Below are 19,887 nucleotides of genomic sequence, written 5' to 3'. Positions count from 1 at the left end.
GTACAAAGAGGAACCATATTATATGCTAGTTGTAAAAGTTCTTAAAAGTTATAACAACTTAATATTTTTCTTTACGATAACCATCGTAAACATTTATTATAAGTGTATTTTCTGCGTTTCCTTAGCTGAGTCATTCAAAGAACACTACTTTGTCGTCCCATTTTCTAAACACTTCATCATGAATATCTAGAATCAGCGCTAAACAAAATATTATGTATAGTAATTAGGTAAGGTGGCCATCACTTAAAAATGAATTAGTGATTTACACTTAAATGTTATCGTTTTGATTCTTTTTGAAGCCAATACCTTTCCGTTTGCAGGAGAGTTTTCCGCGACGCTGTAGCCGAAGCAGGCACTGCTCCCGCCCTCCTGGTGCTCAAGGACTGGATAGCCAACTCCAGAGTGGAGGGCGAAGAAGCTGCCCAGCTGTTGGCGGTCCTGCCGTCGTCTGCAATCATGCCCACTCCAAAATACCTTCACGAGCTTTTTGTGAGTGACCAATATTTTTTTTTTACGGAATTTTTGCCTAACTACATAGTTAGCTTCTTGCGTTCCAAGGCTACACGCAGAAAAGCCAAAGACAAACTGACTTCTTGTTAAATATTTCGGTCATACTTGAAACTAAGATTTGTTGTTTAAAACTTATTGCCTCCATGTTAAATGTTACTTAGGTATAGCTGTGAACTAGATATTTTATTCCAACCGAGTTAAGAAAAGTGCACAAATGACGTTCAAAATGTGTTTTAATTTTTTTTATGTAACTGGTAGTCTATTGATTTTACAAGATTGATATTACAAGATTTTAGCTGACAGACTTAAACTGTCAATGTATACCTCCTCCCCATATTTAGTAATAATAATCAAAGCAGACATTTCATATCAATAATTGAAGGAAGAAAAGTGCACTTTTCCATTACACAGTGTATGACAATCTTTTTTCCATACACTACAAACATTCACAATCATTGATACAAATATTGCGACAGATTAAATATTACCTATGATAAGATCAGTATTTTTTGCTATTTTAATGTTTGTTGAATACTTCATATTTTTTTATAATATTTAGTTTTACAAGTTGGGGAGTATTTCGCACAAATAAAACGTTGCGTGGAATAAATTCATGATCTTGTGTATAATCAAGAATACACAAACACAATTAACATAAATAAATTATTCATACAAAACACTCTTAGTAAATAAAATCACAATCCGATAAGTGAAAAAAACTTAATTTGATTCTTACAAAAGTTGAATGATCAAATAAATATAACTAACACTTAAAGCTAAATTTTTGGCAGTTTTAGATGAAGATTAAGTTGTAAATATATACATATTTTTGTAATTCGTCATATTGAATAACAAGACAGAATTTATATAATTATTTACGTATCTTTTTTTTCCCTAAAATTTACTAAAGTAGTTCCTGTGACTGTCACAAATTAAAAATGAATTTATTAATTTATTTGCAGGAGTTGAAAAAAATGTTGTCTACATAATTTAGTTTTGAACATTTTTTCCCCGATTTTATTTTTCAGAAACTGGTCACTTCGCAAAAAGTGCTTCAACAGTCGCAACTGAACGTAACTGCGCTCATAGCTTTTGCAAAACTGATACGCCAATCACAGATCGACAACTCGACCGTGCACAAGTACTACCCCGTCCACACGTACGGTCGCCCCGCATCGCGAAGCGACTCTGCTGTGCACCAAGTGTACATCCCGCACTTGAAGAGGCGCTTGGGAGAAGCCGTGTCCCGCAACGACAGCGTGAAGATCCAGGTGTACACGTACGTCCTGGGTGCCATCGGCCACCCGGTGATCCTGAAGATCTTCGAGCCGTACCTGGAGCGGAGCGTGAACATCACCACGTTGCAGCGCACCTTGATGGTGATCAGCATGAGCCACCTGGCCAAGCTGTACCCCGAGGTGGCGAGGCAGGTTCTGTTCAAGATCTACCAGAACACGGCCGAGGAGCACGAGGTGCGCTGTGCCGCGGTGCAGCTGCTGATGACTGCCAACCCTCCCCGGGTGATGCTGCAGCGCATGGCTGAGTTCACCAACTACGACGTCCACACGCAGGTCAACGCCGTCGTCAAGACTGGCATTCAGACCCTTGCGAACCTCAAGGGCTCCGCCCACCGCGAACTGTGAGTTACTTAACCTCTTTCGCATCACTGTTTCATACAGCCATCTGAGTTTCGTACAATTCATTTTTGATACTTTAATGTAGCCATATTTTATCCTATAATATACCCAATCATGTGGATCTAGATTCTTTGTTGTTTCCATTATTTCTTACAGATTAACATTCATACCAATGCATAACTATTTCTTACATTTAATATTCAACTATATGCCTGTGAAATGGAAAAAAAATGATTCTACAGTATTAAAATATTTAATTAGTATTTAAATTATTAAAATTTATTGAGGTGTAATTTTCCTGACTTCGTACTGATTATTTATGTAATTATTTTTCATGCAGATCACTGGCCGCAAAATCAGCTGTCAGCATTATGAACTCGACAGGTATTCCAATACAGTCCAGCCGAATTCACATGCGCAGCTACGAATCTGAAAAATTACCTCTCTCATACACACAAGAACTTAAATACATTGGCAGCGACAATTCAGCCATCCCAAAATCTTTGTATTTCAACATCACGAGGAATCATGGTGGATTCAAAAAAAACCTTTTCAGTGTAAGTAGCTAAATCATCAAATGATTTACAACAATGTGATATAATATACATATTATATAATATAAATGTACCATGCCAATAAATACATTATGTTTAATCATCGCACTAAGTTGACATTCAAATGTTAACAAAAATAACAATATTTAAACTAAAAATATTGGTCCTGAAATCTCTGTAGTTTAAATTCCTTAGCCATTTTCTTTAATAAATATAAAAGGATTGAGAAACCATATTCCTGCTGACTCAAGCAGCAATCAGTACTTGTTGGTTGCTGCCAAAAAAATGTTGGTTTACATTTGCTGTATTTATTTTGTGTTATAAACTATTTATTTTAACTCGCGTTTCAATTTAAAACATACTTGTCACAAGGAATTTTTTTCTCTTAAATGAAAGTTAGTTTTGAGTTGAACAATTTAGCTTAAAACACATCTTGTACTTGAGAAATTTCTCCAGTAACACATGCAAAATGAGTTTAATTGATTGTATTTCTTTACAGTTTGGAGCCATGGTATCTAGCGTTCCCCATCTGATTGAGCGTCTGAAAGTTCAACTGGGACGCAGCCAACGCCTACATGAATCACTAGAGGAGTCAACAGAATACAGTGCTTTTGATTGGGAAACTAATATATCACCATCGCACATTTCTGAACTTCTTGGACTCAAACTGAACAAGTCTGAACCAACGGAAGGAAACTTCATGGCCCACGTTTTAGGACAATCTCGATTCTTTGCTTATGACAGTCATACCATTAATAAAATCCCAGATGGTAAGCAAACATTATTTGTGATTTGCACTATTTTTACCCCCTCCCCCCAAATCAAATCAAACTGTTTCTCTGGAATAATGTTTTTTGTAATGTTTCAGTTTTGCAACAAGTTATGGCAGCAATTAGCTCAGAAAGGAGTTTTAATTTTACCAAGTTTTACAACGAGTATGCAGTAACATTGGCTTTCCCTGTATCGACTGGACTGCCTTTCGTGTACACGCTTAAAACACCGTCTGTGATCTCAGTTGGAGGAAAGGCACGCCTGAGGCTACAGCTTGACGAGGAAAAGAGTTATAGTGTACCCAAATCTGTGAACGCAAGCGGCCAACTGAACATTTGGTAAAACTTCCCTCAGAATTTTCTTAAAAATCCATAGTTAAAAATAAAAGCATTTATAAGCTATGACTACTCTGCTTTGCTAGTATTGGTAATGCTAAAAAAATTTTCCTGAAATTTTGGTGGCCTTACATTATGATTTATGCAAGTGATTTCATTTTCTCAGGAATATTAACATTGGACAAAAATTTTGGATACTATGTAGACAGTAAATCACGTAAATACTAATTTGTAAAAGAAAGTTTTCATATGATATTTCTATATTATAGCAACCTACTCTAGTACACGATATGTTCTGTTTTGTTTTTAATGGATAATGACGTACACTGTACTGTGTTCTTTCTTTAAGGTATTCTTCAAAGATCCAAGCTGAACTTGGATTCGTCACACCTTTTGATAACACACACTACTTGAGCGGTGTAAATAAGGATACTTTCGTGAACCTGCCAGCTAAAGCCAAAGTGGACATCGATGTGAAGAATAAAAATTTCAAACTGACAGCAGAGCCAATCGATAAAGACCAAAAGACAACACTTTTCTACTACAGCACTACACCCTTCATTGTACGGCATAATATTCTGAACCTCAAACCTATTCAAGAGGAGAGCAGCTATGAGCAAATCGTGAACGAAGACTTCACCCAGGTAATCTTATTAAGTCAAGGTTTCTGGTCGTAAATGTTACGCACATTTTCTGTGCTGTGTGTAATGAAAGCACTTATGATGTTCCAGATGGACTCGACGTTCGGAGAAAAGAGCATCGGAATGTCGTTCCAAGTGCATCACAATGCCAGCGGACCATTAAGACGACTGACAAGAATTATCGAGGAGGCGAAAAGAGATCTGCTCATGCCCCTATACTTCCCGACTGCTGACGAGAGCTTGATATCTGAAAACATAAGCTTAAGTTTCATTCCCCAGAAATCAAGTGCACGTTCTGTCGTTATCAGAGGCGCATATGGTAAGGAAAAGAGCTGCAATTTTTACTAGAAGTAAAAATTCTGTTTACATCGTTGTCATAAGAAACAATGAGGGGTGTTCATATGATTACAGAGCAGTGATGGAATGAACGAGTGGGTGAAACAGAATGATTCTGAGAAAATACACGGGTAATGGAAATGCCCACCAGATATTCCACTTGCGAAAATATGTGTTTGACTTTGACAGTAATTGATTGTGGATCGATTAAATGAAAAAGTCAAGTGATCTTACCACTGAACCACTGTGGCGACCCTTCTCCCGAGGAATGGCTATTTCTTTATGTTGTTAAATTATAAAGTTTAAAATAGCACATTTAGGCACAGATGCTTTAGGCAAGTAGACCACAAATATTATAGTGGACTTCAAACCGCTTGGGCGTAGTTATCAGCTAGAGCGCTTTATCGTGTATTTTACTTAGGGATGCACTCATAGCCAAAAAAAAAAAAAAAACCTTCAGTTGTCATAAATTTATATAAGTTGGCAAAATTTTTATTTTGAATAAGGGATGATGATTTCTTAAAAGCACTGGTAATCTTAAAATTTCTCTATTGTAAACAAAAACTAGTAAAGAAACTAAGAAATAATCAATGCATAGTACTTTCAACATTGACGGAACACATTAACTAGCTGATTAAAAATCTGACATATTCAGTCCTTGTTCTAAAATATTTAACACGTCTTAGCAGCAGCTTTATTTTTTGTAACATGAATTAAATAAAACTTTTTTATTTTGTTTCACATAAGTACATTACTAGTAAGTATAACAATGTTCAAAAATTAATTACTATACCCAGAACTATTTAATGTAGGTTTTAGAAGCCCGGAAATTAATAAAGCATTGTTAGGAATATATTTTTAATAAAATAAATCAAAGCACATGCCCCATTATTCCATGTTCTTAAGTAAAAATATGCTTACGAATTCACGATAAACTGAAAAATTCTAAATATATACTTGCAGAACAAATATTATTTGCTGAAGCCACCTCTTACTTTAGCGTTATGTTTTTTAATTTAAATGTTAACAATTTATTTTAAATTATTAAATATTTACAGAGGCAAAATATAAAATAACCAACACACGTTAACAGTCGGTTGTTCTTATTGAATTTAAAATAATATTATTTCACAAAATATTTTTAGTATTTTTTATTTCAGGAACATATACTTAACACTTTTAAATTGAAATAAATTACAGTTTATCTATGAATGTGTTCTTAGCTAGCAGATACAACACTTCAACATCAGACGAGCAATATTCTTCAGAGGAAGGTAGCTGGTACCACCCAAGGCAAAAGAAATCCAAGGGCGCGGTATCGCTTCTACCTTTGTCCAACAGCCAGAAGAGGATTGAGGAGTTCATTGAAAAGGCGAGCCACAGTATCAAAAGTAAGCCTAATCCACCAAAAACATTTAAGTTAGAAGCGATTGTTTGTACTTGCAAAATATGTCTTATTTTACCATTGTGTTCCAGACAGCACCACTATGGCGGTGGACCTGACTGTCCAGTTCCCTGGAGAAGAAATCGCCGAGTTCATGACAACAGCGGCTGTAGCCAGAAGTCCAGTCGATGAGTATTCACGCATAGTGGCTTCAGTTTATCAGAAACCAGCCTCCCAGTCAGAACAACCCTTACAAGTAAGTTGCCTTCCATTTTTAAGTTCATATAGCATAAATGTGTTTTCAAATGGATCTTCTAAATAGAAACTGTATAAAATGTGGCTAGCTAAAACAGATTTATTCTACAATGTGAAATAGTTCTTTCAGAAAGCACGGGAACAGACGTTTAGCCTACTTTTTTTTTGTGAAACCATTTCATGAGATAAAAGCCTAGAATATGCACAAAACTACGGAAAATAACATTTTACACATTCAAAATATTCAAAGACTAAAAAAACCAAGGAAAAAAAATTAAATTTTCTCCTCACAGTCATGTACAGAAATACGTAAGACTACCATACATCTAATAGAGTATGTCCACAAAAGAATGTTCCAGTTAAATGTTTAAATGTGCTCTGTTGGTTAAAGGTCATAATTAAAGAGTAACTCAGACAGTTTTAGATAAGCGCATGCGCGAGTACTGCTTTGTTGTTTTCTCGCTTGCAGCACCACCTATGCAAAATGGTGACTCCTGAGCATTTAAAGTTTAATTGTGATCTCCCACGGGGCAAAACCATCCGCCAATGATATAGATAATTCAAAACGACCGGATGAGTTTGTAAAGGAAAAAGCACGGAACGACCAAAAGTGTCTGTACAGAATGTTGAAAATGTCAGAGCATCTTACCTGCGTAGTTCTAAGAAATCTGTTCTCAGTTGTCAAATTCGACCGTGTGAAATTTTTTAAGAACACGTTTACACACGTGTCCATAACTGTTACAGTTGATACATGCTTTTAAGCCATATGACTATGGTGTACGTTGTAACATTGCACTTCAAATGTTTGAGCAGGAAGAAAACATTCTTGATCGTGTGGAGTTCTTTTTCGCTGGCCTCTAATTTCAACTGACATAACGCCATGCAAGTATTTCCTTTGGAGCTTTATAAAAGATCGTGTCTACATTCCGTCGCTACCTAATGATATGCCAGAGTTGAGACACAGAATTGAGGAGGCTATTGTTTCCATTTCTCTGGACTGGTTAACCAAAGTGAGGGAAGGATTAGACTTTGGGTTGGATATGTGCCGTATAAATAAAGGTGCACACGTTGAAAATTTGTAAGAAAAACTAGACTAGTTTAACTTCAAATTGATGTACGATTTGTTGTAAATAGTCTAAAATAAACTTTTATAATATATCATTGAATCTTAACATTCTTTTATGCACATATTGTATTTTAGTAGAATCAACACATGTAAATCATTATGAGTAATTATTGTGGTTTATTTGCTTTGTACATACTTTGTAGGTGAATCCTTACAAATAAATTAGAAATATTTTGCAAACAAATTCATGGTGTACCTTAATTGGCATTGGTGATCTAAGTGTCAGGGTATTGGACTTCTAGCTTTGTGTTCATGGGTTGGAGTCTCACCTCGGGCATTGATGTTTCCAGAAATAGTTTTTGTGTGGTTCCTTAATAGGCCACCGATAGATATAATGGGCTAGTTATTATTATTTTAAAATGAGGTTATACAAACAGATCATTTTATGCAAGTGTTTAACAGTAATTTAAATGGGATATCTGCAATTTCTTATGTGAAAGGGCATTGAAAGAAACAGTTATGTGTAATTTTATATAAAAAAAACATTGACTAGTACTATTCTTAAATTTGTTTATTGTCAAGTTCAATTTTTTCTATGTCAGGGTGAAATATTTAGCAGAATATGAGAAATTTGCAAATATTAAATATCAAACCACAATTTAAATCTTCAATATACTTCTATGTAAAAAAATGCATAAGTGTCTGTTAAAGAAAATTGAACATCGTGAATTTTTCATAAATGTAACACTTAACAAATGCTAACCTAAAATCATGCACAAGTGAAAATATTAAAATATATACTTTTAATGCATCTTGTATCTTGCTGACATATAGAAAAAATAAATTTAATGAGGTTCAGTTACTTGTAGGAAAAAAAATGAACCAAGAATACTAATATGCTATTAATGTTATTCAGGCTGTTTTTGAGATGACCAGCAAAGCACCATACGTCCCACTGCTCAACTTCAAGGAAGCTCTTAAGGCAACTCCTTACATCTCTGCCGAAGCCTCTCTGGGTTTCGGAGCGACAAGTCCTGACGCCAATCGTATCACCGCGCAGGTAATGTTCAACACCTCGTACTTCTGTGAGTAGACGTTCTGAGACTAGCGGCCACTAATAACCATTCACCGGACTTGTTGCCGTGTTCCAGGCCAAGTTCAGTCAGAGCAAAGAGCGACAGGAATACGTGAGCCAGAACCCCATGGCGAAGTTGTGCGAGAGTCAGATGGCTGAAGGCAACAACGCGCTGCCTGCTTGCCGCAACGTCACCGCCGAGGCCAACTACATGGACCAACTGGACGTACACATCAAGTACAACCATCTTCCAGTTGTGTTGAAGAACATCACGTACAAGTCGTACAGCCACCTCTTGTACTTGCTCTACCCGTACGTGGACGAGGACGTGTTCAGTGAGGATCTGGTCCAGAACCAGATCAAGCTGAAGGCGAAACTTTCTCCCAACTTGAAGGAACTGAACGTCTCACTGGAGTCGCCGATAGTGAACGCCAATCTGGAGCATTTCCCTCTCGGACCGGTGTCGAGGCAACTCCTTGCTGTTCATCCTGTCTACTGGGCAGCGGAGCGCTTCTCCAGAGTCGCGCTCGGCGATCAGTTGAACCGTAAGAGCCATGCGTATTTGTTGTTTACATATCAGTGACTTAAATATTAACTGATACAGGTTTCTATTAACACATGGTATTACTACTGCAACAGTAATTGAAGAATATCCATTGAGTAGGTCCCATGAGAAAGCTGTACAAATTTGTTACCAAATTAAAATTTAAAAATTTACTCTCACTGACATGGTTCACATTACCAAACCATTTGAATCTCTAATGTTTTCTTGCTTATTCCTAACTCTGTATTCTGCAACTATTTTTTTCCTTCTGATTTAACTACCTCTACTGTGTTATTTATTGTCTTTGCTCACAGCTATACCCCTTAAAATTTTTTTTGGAAGTTTAGTATAGCACAAAATATTCGAACAAATACTCTCATGCTCTTTTAATTCTCTGTCGTGTTACTCAGGTTTTTGTATTTTTGTTAAAACATTTACAGAGCTCTTTTACTTTAATTTTATTCAGTTTACGTTAAGGCATTTTTTTCTCCGATCACCATTCATAAATAATACTTTTATAATATACTTTTAAAAAAATCTCAGAACACAGATCATCTTTTTAGTTTTACATAATTTCACCTGTAATTCTTGTTTAACTAAAAGGCTTAAATAATATTCTTTACCTTAAATTTTCATCAATTATTATTTTATTTATTTCCCCACTGCTAAAAACGTTTTTTTAAATTTTAGACCTTGATTCGATATATTAACAAAAAGTCTTCTTTCCATTACAGACATTAAAAAATCTTGTATTATTACGAACGCTGGATGGGGGTACAGTTTATAAAAAAATGAGATCACCAAATACATGTTTTAACACAGGTTTATTTGAATGCAAGTATTGTTAGTATCATTAAGGGATGTTAAGTTTGGTCATAAATCATCTCGTTTTTTTTTTCAGCCAAGTGCACCATTGGAAATAGCGCTGTCAACACGTTCGACAATAAAACCTACCCAGTGCTCATGGGCAAATGCTGGCACGTCATGTTGAAGCTTACCCCAAAACTCAGCTACGAGTCAGAACTCAAGTACATGAATAAGTACGACGATGTTGCCGTTCTCGTCCGGGATGCAGGATCGTACAAGAAGGTGAGCTATTATTACAAATTGTGAAATTTCTTAATGTAATCCAGCCATTATGCAAGAAAGATGACTGTAACACATGTATTATTGCTTTTGGTAGAACATAACACCATTTTAACTCAATCAATGAATCAGTCATAGAGAACTTCCAATAATATTTTTTGTAGTAACTTTTAAAATTTGTTTGAATAAAAATATTGGTTAGTGAGGTTTGCAGAAGCTTGTGTTAAATTTTACTGGATATTTCGTTTAGCTGATTATATACTGTTTTTTTCTTCTTAGAAAGCAAGGGAAATATGCTAAATTACCACAAGCCAATAAATCTGCGAGTTAGAAGTGTATACAAAAATGAAAGTTACATTAAGTTAGTACTTTTAATTAAAAAAAAGAGTGCCAAATTCGACCAATGTACTATATATAAATCAAATTAATTAAAATAATATAGCATAGGTATTGGAAATAAAATATATGTGAGAAGGAAATAAAATGTTTGCAAAGGTAACAAGGTATGTTTGATAAACGAAGGGGGTGGAGCCCAAGTACGTGGTTGCTACATGTACAAAAAATTGTACTTCAAGATTCGTAACAGTATAAAATTTAAAAGAATGGCAAGAATTTCACTTTAGAGCAATTTTTTAATTGGTTTTATTTCATTTAGACGGTTTTAGACGTACATTAATATTTGCAGTACACAAGTCTCAATAAGTGTTTGGGTCTAGACGATAAATAAGCATTACAGATTTATCTTAAAATATTGTTTGTTTAACAGGAAGTGAAAATCAACACTGGTGAAAATGAAATCGACTTGTTACCATCTTCATCACACCAAGTTGAAAGCAGAGGCTATGCAAGTGGAAAAGTTCGAGTAAATGGTGTGTCCCTGAAGGTGTCGAGTAACAATGTGACTAAAATTTACAACAATCAAGGTTCTACATGGCTTGAGCTTTACAACCTTCCATCGGGAGAAATAAGCCTTCACTACCCACAACACGGGCTAGAAGTGCTTTACGATGGCAAAACAATCCAACTGAGTGCCAACAATTCCTACAAGAGCAATGTAGGAGGATTGTGTGGCACGTGGGATGGCGAGCCTACCACCGATTTCAAAACACCCATCGGATACTACATGAATGACTCGCAGTTGTTCTCGGCCAGTTGGTCTCTTCCACAGGACTGCCAAGGACCTGTATCATTGATCCGCAAGAAGGCCGTCCAACAGGGCATTGTTCGTCCTCGCCCGAACGCAGTCCTGGTCAACCTGATTGACAATGAAGACATCTGGGGTGACTTGTCCAGCAGTTCGTACAGTTCCAGTTCCAGCTCCAGCTCCTCGCAGCAAAGTGACGAGGAAGACAGTGCCAGCCGCCAAGAGCCCAACCTCCGCTCGTCGCCCAGGAAGACACCTACAGTGTTCCGCACCAAAGTGATCGTCGACGGCAACGAGATCTGTTTCAGCATCCACCCTATCCCTGCATGTGCGCCTGGTTCCCATGTCACCACTCGGTTCCAGAAGACCATACCTGTTTACTGCATCAACAGCAGCAACCCGACAGCCAGGAAACTGAAATCGATGGTGGAAAGTGGGGCAAATCCTGACTTGAGGCGAAAAGGAGCTTCAAAATATCTGCAAACAAGTCTACCGAAAATATGTTCCACATATTAACGAAAATGAGTCAAACTTGACAATGATTCGGAAATTTTAATGACTATATCTATGCTTTGTGTGTTTGTATTTTATGTCAAACTACTGTATATGTTATATTAGTGTTCTTATACTGCAACTTTGAAAAAAATACAAAAAAAAAACATTTAATGAAAGAGTATCTCTTATGTAAACATATGTTTTATACTGTATCAAAACATTAAACAGTAATATTTATATATTTTAGAATAAATACTTTGCACAACATGTGAAAATAAAATAAATAAATAGTACAATTTTTAAAATGTTTTGATTTGTTTCTCGCATGTGTACTTTATCATTCAGTGGAAATAAAGTTTCTGTCGAAGATTTTAAAAATTGTTGTTACTATTTCTAATGCAATTTATATTAAAACAAAGAAATTTCAATTACTTAAATAGCTAAGCATTTACTATACTGAAATGTTGATGCTTTGGCTATTAAAATGAGAGCACAGATTGAACATAAGTGACTTAATAAACATCCTAGGGATATTTAATAGAATAAAAATGGGAACCTTCTATAAGGTTCTGGCCTAAACTTGTCCTGTATGTGTGGTGCAATATCACGAGAAAAAAGAATTTGCTTCTGCCAACATTTAATAAAAGTAAATATTTTTTACTATCATTTCATACAGCTGTTATAAAGTGTTAACAGAAAATGTACTGAAGTTTTACAAGGTAAATTATTAACACGAATTTTTCGTAAGTCTTAGCAATGTAGAAGCATGGAAGCGAAATGAAGATATAGAAATTTCGACTCCCATGCCATGAAAATTACAATTTGACTCAAATTAAGTGTGATCGCTTACAGACAGCAATCTAAAAACACTAATAATAACTTACAGGTATAAAACAAACCTCTCAGTAGTAAGAGGAGATCTCTTTTTAAATATAAAGATGACTTATAAAATACTTTACAATCGTGAGTTTACACAAACCTGCATATATGTATGTAATAATAACAATAGTGCAAAAGACAAACTGGTTCGCTGCATTAGACCACATTACCTAAAAAGGCAAAAAAAAAAAAAATCACACACACACATTGTTGATTGCTAAAAATTAGCTATGAAGCTTTATCAAGTATTAGCTCAGTTTTGTGTAGCGAGGAGCTAACATGAAAAAATAAAGAAAGATTAGTTTGAGCATCGCTCAAACACTTAAAGAGTGCGGTCTAGGGCCTCGTTACACTAAATACTAAGCTCGAAAAAGGCATTGGAATTTGAAAAACATAACGTTAGGCCAGACTAGAATAATTAAGGTTAAAATACACAAAGGCAAACAACTTATGGCTTGCCCTCCTTCATGTCACAGTCTGACAAAACCGCGATGGGAGTATTAAACAAAACTTCATTTATTCAGTATACATACCGCTCACTCCGTACCAACTGAAGTAAGAAGGCCTTAGCCACTGAAAATTAACATAATAAAACATGTGGCAGATTGTATTGTACATGTACACAGAAGTACCTAGTTATCAAGCAACTTATAATAGAGGATGGAATCAATAAGGAAGGAGAAGGGAGGGTAACAAAAGAGTTTCGTGACAAAGTGCTATCTTCAAATTGAATGTTCTAGGTCGCAGCAACCAGCTCAACACTAATATTGTGCACTTATTTACAGTAATTAAATAACGTTTTAAGTAAACCAGACTCACCACATTGAAAAATATTAAAAATAATAAATAACCATATAAACATTTTTAATTTTCAATTTTTCAAAATATTTCAAGCACTACCATTGAAAAAATTGTCTCAATATTGTATAACACTAATTGTCAAATAATATAGACAGTTATATTATGTGTTTTTCTGATTCAGAAATGTGCTATTAATTATGGAAAATTTATTATGAAAATAATCCACTATTATGTTTTAATGTTGTCAATTTACCATAAAGCTTTCATTTAGTGCCGAAATTGGTCTGTTTAATAAATTTAAACTGATGCACTTAAATAATTATAGTATGTAGTTAATATGATGCTGACATGTTTATGAAACATTTATAAGTCAAGATAAACGAGAGAGTGCTCCTACTCGCAGCCCAACAAGACAATCCATTAATGTTCTTGTTACAGAAGCATTGATGGTTACAAAAATAAAGCACACCACTAAATCGGAAATAACAGTCACATTTATTATGTTCATATTGGAACTCACCGACCCTTGTCAAAGCAGACAAAGTTTTCAAATAGATGCTGTAGCTGAAGGCCTCTTCACATTCAACAACCTTGATCAATATTTCATTGAGAATATCGAGTATGGGCATGGAACGTAATCAACAGCGCGTTAATGTTGAGTTAACGATACGACTATAAGTAATGGTGAGAACGTTGATTCAATCTTGCATTTCTGCATGGGGGCTTGTTTCTCCAAAATTATTCCATCCGTCTTAAGCTCTCGGTCTAGACGAATGCTGGTGAAGTTTATGGTGTTTTTCGGTGGTTTTCGCTTCAAGTTGTTGCCCATCATTTAAAGCTCATATATATGACACAACATATATTTTTACGAAATATGAAAACGGGGTTCGAAATAAGAGCCCTATTAATTGATTGTAATACCTGCGCCATGATGACACCTAATGGACAAATGGCAGGAGTTTCTTGTCCGCACACCACTGTCTCCTCTGCTCGCTCACACGCACTGCGTCGTCAAGTCCCCCTCGCCGATGTCACTTCGGGTCTTCCTCTTCGCCTATCAAGTCACCGCACAGTCGCTCGTCGCCGGAGAACTCGTCTGCTCGCTGTTATCGCCAACCTCGACTCGCTGGTATCGCTCCGTGGACTCGCCATATCGCCACCAGCCTGGGTCTCGCCCAGACCCTCTGCCCTCGCACCTGTCGGTCTCCCCGAAAGCCCGCAGATATGTCCGGTAAACCTGCCGATTACATTGCATCACAACGACGAGGGCTGAACACTTCTAGACGCCTGTGAGCTGGTGCTCACGTGACGTCACTTCTTACGCATGCGCTGGGAGCGACAGGCCGCAGGCGATGACGCATGCCACCACATCCCAGTGGCCCTGTGCGAGTGACGTTGCACGCCGAGGGGGAAACGGTGTTGAGGTGGGATCCAGGACAGCCCTGCTTGGGTAGGCTAGCTGGCTGTACCATAACTATGTTCCATACTAGTTAGTTGTAAGGCACCTATCTATCTATCTAACTATCTATCTATACTAATAATAAATGTTCGAGGCAAAAAGTCTGTACATTGAATGAAAAGATGAAAAACTATTGGAAATGGCTATTTACATGATCAAGAACTCAAAAAAATAGTTTTGAAAATTTTTGACTGCTTGTCTGTTTGTCTGTTGGTCTGTTTGTTCGAGCATCAACAAACCAAAACTACTTGACGGATTTTGATGAACCTTTTTTTTTAATTAGAAATGTATTTGGCCAATTTAAAAACTATAGGCTATATATTATTACATATGTCCACCCATAAGGGGGTGAAAAAGGGTTAAATATTCCTTAAAGATAATTAATTATATCTCTAAAACTAATAGACCTATATATATATATATATATATATATATATATATATATACTGACGAAAATATAGAAACTAAAATTTTAAATTCTGCAAAAATCAACCCTCATGGGGTGAAAAATGGGTGAGTAGGTTTAAAGATGAATAATTATATTTCAAAATTTGGGTTCCAATAGTAAACACAGGAATATAAACAACCACAATTTTTATATTTTGCGAAATTAAGCATGTAACTGTTGAAAAAGGGTCAAGTATGTATTTAAGCGTTATAATTAAATTAATTGTAATAAATGATATTACGTACCAATAATAAACATACGAAAACTACCAACCACAATGTTTATATTTGCTGAAGTTCTAACCCCTAGGGGTGAAAAAGGCGTAGGTAGGTTTTTGAGATTAATAATTATTCTTCTTTGTATTTAAAATAGGTATTAAGTTATAATGGGTACGAATAATAAACATAAGAAAATTTCCAATATCTATTTTTATATTTTGGGAAATTTAAGTGGCAAGTATACTAATAAAATTAATAATTATATATCCGAAATTATTTAAGTGTAATAAATTGTATTAGGTACCAGTAATAAACAATCGAAAACTACCAACCACAATTTTTAATTTTTGCGAAATACTATTCCTAAGGAGTAAAAATGGGGTAAGAATGTTTTTTAACAATTATAATTATACATATCCGAAGTTCATAAAACTAATAAATTACCTTGGGTACCAATAATATATATATATATATATAGGTACTAACAATGACAATTTTATTAATTTGCGAAATTCAACCCCTAAGGAGTTAAAAAGTGATAGATTTGCTTTTAAGATTAATAATTATATCTGCGAATTTAATTAAGTGAAATAAATTATATTGTGTACCATTAATAACCTACAAAAACTAATAACCTACAATTTTTATTTATTTTGTGAAATTGAAACCCTAAGGGGTGAAATAGGTGTATGTTTTTAAAAATTATAATTATATTTCTGAATTTAATTAAACATGACAAAATATTTTTGGTACCTCTAACAAACAAAAGAATACAACTACAAATTTTTACTTTTTCGATAATCAATCAGTAATGGGTTAAAATAGGGGAAAGTAAGTCTTTAAGAAAAAATAATATTATATCCGATTTTAATAAAAACATTAAATTAAAGTGGGTACCAATGATAAAGATATAAAATTACCAACAGTAATAATTATATTATTTTTAATGCAACCCCTACGTTGTGAACGAGATAAGCAAGGTTTTAAAATTAATAATTAAATGTCCGAAAAAATTAAGCATAATAAATTATATGGTTCCAATTAAAAACATAAGAAAACTAACAAATACAATTTTATAATTTTGTTATAATTGACCCTTAAGGGGTAAAAGAGAGGTAAATATGAATTGAAGATAATCAACACAATTCTACCAGTTTGCAAATTTCATATCTAATAATAGTAAAAGGGGTAATAGTGTTTTTAAAACAAAAACTAACACTTCCAAATAAATTAGAATAAGAAGTTAGAACCTAAAGAAAAAAAAAAACATTGCATCTACAGTTACTTATTGTTAATTTTTCCATATTTATGCCCTATGTGCATGCCCTCTCTCTTGGTTTACCGGTGTTGTTATTATTTAGTGAGAACTTGTACTCGACGCCTGTGGGACTTGCAACCTGCAAAGCTTGCGCGCCTAGAGATAAGTCTGTCGTTTAGGCAAACAGTAGTTCTGTGTGGAGAAAAGAGTATTCCAGGGATTTAAAAAAATCCATCTATCGTCAACATTCGGAAATGACATCATGCTGGAAGGCGGCCATTGCTGTCACTACCTAGAAGACTGTTATAGAATGTTCTCTTCTGGGCAAATAGTCGCTTCTACGAGTATATGAACCCCTCCAGAGCGAGTAATAGTATAGTCCGCCGGTGCCTGCCGCACCAAGCATCGTCACTATGCCCGTCGACGCTCCGACCCCATAGCCGGCCGTCAAGTTTGCGGATCGCCGCTGGAACGACGCACATATCTTATGGCAACGAAAGGCTAAGTCACATTTTGGAACTTGAGGTAGTAGAATATTTCAGACATGCATCGCTGCAGATTTGGTTGAAAATATTCTAAGTCGAGTTAGGACTTTTCCATTTTATGGGGACGTTGCGTGTCGCCGCCATGTTTATGTTGGTGACATATTTCATGGACATAGTGGCTGGTGGTGGTTATGGCTAGAGTTGTTGAGCTGGTCGGTAGTTGGCAGTAGCGGCTGGTGGCTTTTGCAGATTGAACTTCATTACTTAAACATCAATACAGGTGGTTACCAGTCCTTAAATATTTTATGTAACATGTTATACACAAAAGTAATGAAAAACCACTATGAAGAATTGGATTCAGTATGGCAGGGCATTAATAAAAACTAATGTCCGACACAGTTTTTAGTAAGTGCGTATAGAGTGTTTACAAGAAGTTATATAAAATATGTGCACTCATAAAGAGACAATACACATACTAACACAAGTGGAGTACATGTTGTAACCCCTTTGTGCTCAAGAATAAATAAACTTTCCCCTTGAGTGGGACTAACAAAGAAATCTGGAAGATGAGAAAAAATACTTCACAAGACACTCATGTCAGTTTACCAGACGGAAGCACTAGAGGTGAACAGGTAAATTTAGTATTTTCCCTAAAAACAATGCAGAATTTTAAAAGGACCATCAAATTACACAACTAAATAAGAACACCAGGGTTCGGGCTGCTGAATAAGTTGTTTAATATATACCAATTAACCCTTCATCATAATATCGGCATTACAATAATAGATCCCCAGTGTTTAACAATTTAAAAAAAATTATGATTGTTTAAAAATTTCATTTAATAGGTTCTGGCCATTGGGATTGGGGTGTAAGAGAAAAATCTTTGAATTTGTAGAAAAACATTCCTATAACAAACATTTTCGACACATTTGTTTTTAAAAGTTTCTTGCATATAATTTGTTTGGCTAAGGACCAGATTTAATCTTCGGTAGTCTAATTTAAAAAAATCCTGATAAGTCCGATGGCATACTCTTCACTTAGGTACATTTATTCTGTCACCTTCTGACTGCAAGAATATGGTACATGAGGTGATTCCTCTGAAGTGAGGATAGACCTTCGGAAGACTAGATGTTCCAGCAGAGACAAGAATGGTGGTGTTGTATGGAGTCACGTGTACCCCACTGCGAACAGAAGGTCGACAGTGAAAATTAACAAGAAGAAAATTACAAATAAAACTACGAAATAGAAAATTTACTGGTCAAACGAGGGGTTTAAACAAAGATAGTCTCACTTACCCTTCGGTGGGGTAATCTGGAGATCACAGCATCTTGACATTGAAATTCTCGCGAAACCCGTGGACGAGACCTTATCTGCCCGAGCTAATTTAATTAGTCCACTTCTTTTGAAGACAGTAGAGGTAACTGTAAAGGAAACACTCTAAATTACTGGGGCTACATCCCTTAACTTAGTAATCTGCCCTCAATCAACAGTCGTTACAAATTACTCGCAGCAGCATTGCAAGGGCAGATGATTGTAGATATGTTGGTAGAACAGCGACTCCTCTCTGAAGAGATAGTTGGTCCAAGTAATTAAAGGGTGCACTAGGTGCCGAGGGGCAATGGGAAGGGGGAACAGCCTTCTGATTGGCAAGGAGATGTGAACAGGAGTGCGCTCAAAAAGAAATAAAAACAACTCCAACTGGTACTTGATCAAGTAGGCGAGTCTGCACCTGGCCACCTGTGGGTAATCCAAAGAGTATTACTTTATATTGGTATAGATACCATACCACGGTACACAGAAACCTGTGATATATTTTGAAATTCTGTATGGAAATCTGTTTACTCGGTTTTCGAAAATCGTTGACAAGGCATTTTTCTTTGTTCTTTGGGGCCAAAAATGTCGGAGAGCTGAAAGATGAGGCCGAGGCTTCGAAGACATCCTTATCTAAATTAATCTGTGTATTGTCATGAATAAATTGCATTTTAGGGCCCAATAACTGACAAGGGTGACTTTCTATTGTTGTTTTATCTAAAAGTTTTAACTCATACTGAATAAGGTTTTTAAGACCTAATTTTTTGGCCAAAACATCCGAAAGGTTATGACAAGTTTTCAACTGCATTTTTCGGATCTGGGCTGAGATGGTTCAAGTATAAAGCCTTTCCATCCTCAGCACTGGCCTCTACCATGTTAACATTAGTGTGGCCTTTTGATTCACATGCTATGAAAGGAATTACAATTTGTTTATTATTTTTTAAAGTTAAACTTCCGGTTTGGAGATCAATCCAAGCCAGTTTTGGCAATAAAATCTGACCCAAAGATAAGGTCAGTAGCTAAATCATTGGACACTAGGAATGGAAACATGAAAGAAAAAATAAATCTTAACCTTTATAATAGCTGTTGTACTAATTCTCAAAGGTTGCTCCACAAGATGAGACATCGTATACTTGTTGGTTTGGTTTTCTGAATTATTATTTTTTCTCTGTAATTCCAGGAAACAATTCCCTGA

At 35.7% G+C, this 19,887-nt stretch overlaps 1 protein-coding gene across 1 annotated transcript in view; it reads left to right on the top strand.

Annotated features, from left to right (window-relative positions):
* The window catches only part of LOC134528927 (uncharacterized), a 79,066-nt gene that overhangs the window by 11,255 nt on the left and 47,924 nt on the right, over window positions 1–19,887 (top strand). The window contains exons 8-21 of the mRNA XM_063362596.1: window positions 321–489; window positions 1,539–2,149; window positions 2,488–2,704; window positions 3,201–3,471; window positions 3,570–3,810; window positions 4,157–4,451; window positions 4,539–4,767; window positions 6,008–6,175; window positions 6,261–6,424; window positions 8,406–8,549; window positions 8,641–9,109; window positions 10,010–10,197; window positions 10,961–11,848; window positions 14,470–14,744. Of these exons, the coding sequence (XP_063218666.1) occupies window positions 321–489; window positions 1,539–2,149; window positions 2,488–2,704; window positions 3,201–3,471; window positions 3,570–3,810; window positions 4,157–4,451; window positions 4,539–4,767; window positions 6,008–6,175; window positions 6,261–6,424; window positions 8,406–8,549; window positions 8,641–9,109; window positions 10,010–10,197; window positions 10,961–11,848; window positions 14,470–14,744 (4,329 nt within the window). The remainder of the gene's footprint in view (window positions 1–320; window positions 490–1,538; window positions 2,150–2,487; window positions 2,705–3,200; window positions 3,472–3,569; window positions 3,811–4,156; window positions 4,452–4,538; window positions 4,768–6,007; window positions 6,176–6,260; window positions 6,425–8,405; window positions 8,550–8,640; window positions 9,110–10,009; window positions 10,198–10,960; window positions 11,849–14,469; window positions 14,745–19,887) is intronic.

This window comes from Bacillus rossius, chromosome 2 (genome assembly GCF_032445375.1).
Source record: "Bacillus rossius redtenbacheri isolate Brsri chromosome 2, Brsri_v3, whole genome shotgun sequence".
Lineage (NCBI taxonomy): Eukaryota > Metazoa > Arthropoda > Insecta > Phasmatodea > Bacillidae > Bacillus > Bacillus rossius.
The sequence above is the reverse complement of the archived record's forward strand: the minus strand, read 5'-3'. Positions and strand labels throughout refer to the sequence as shown.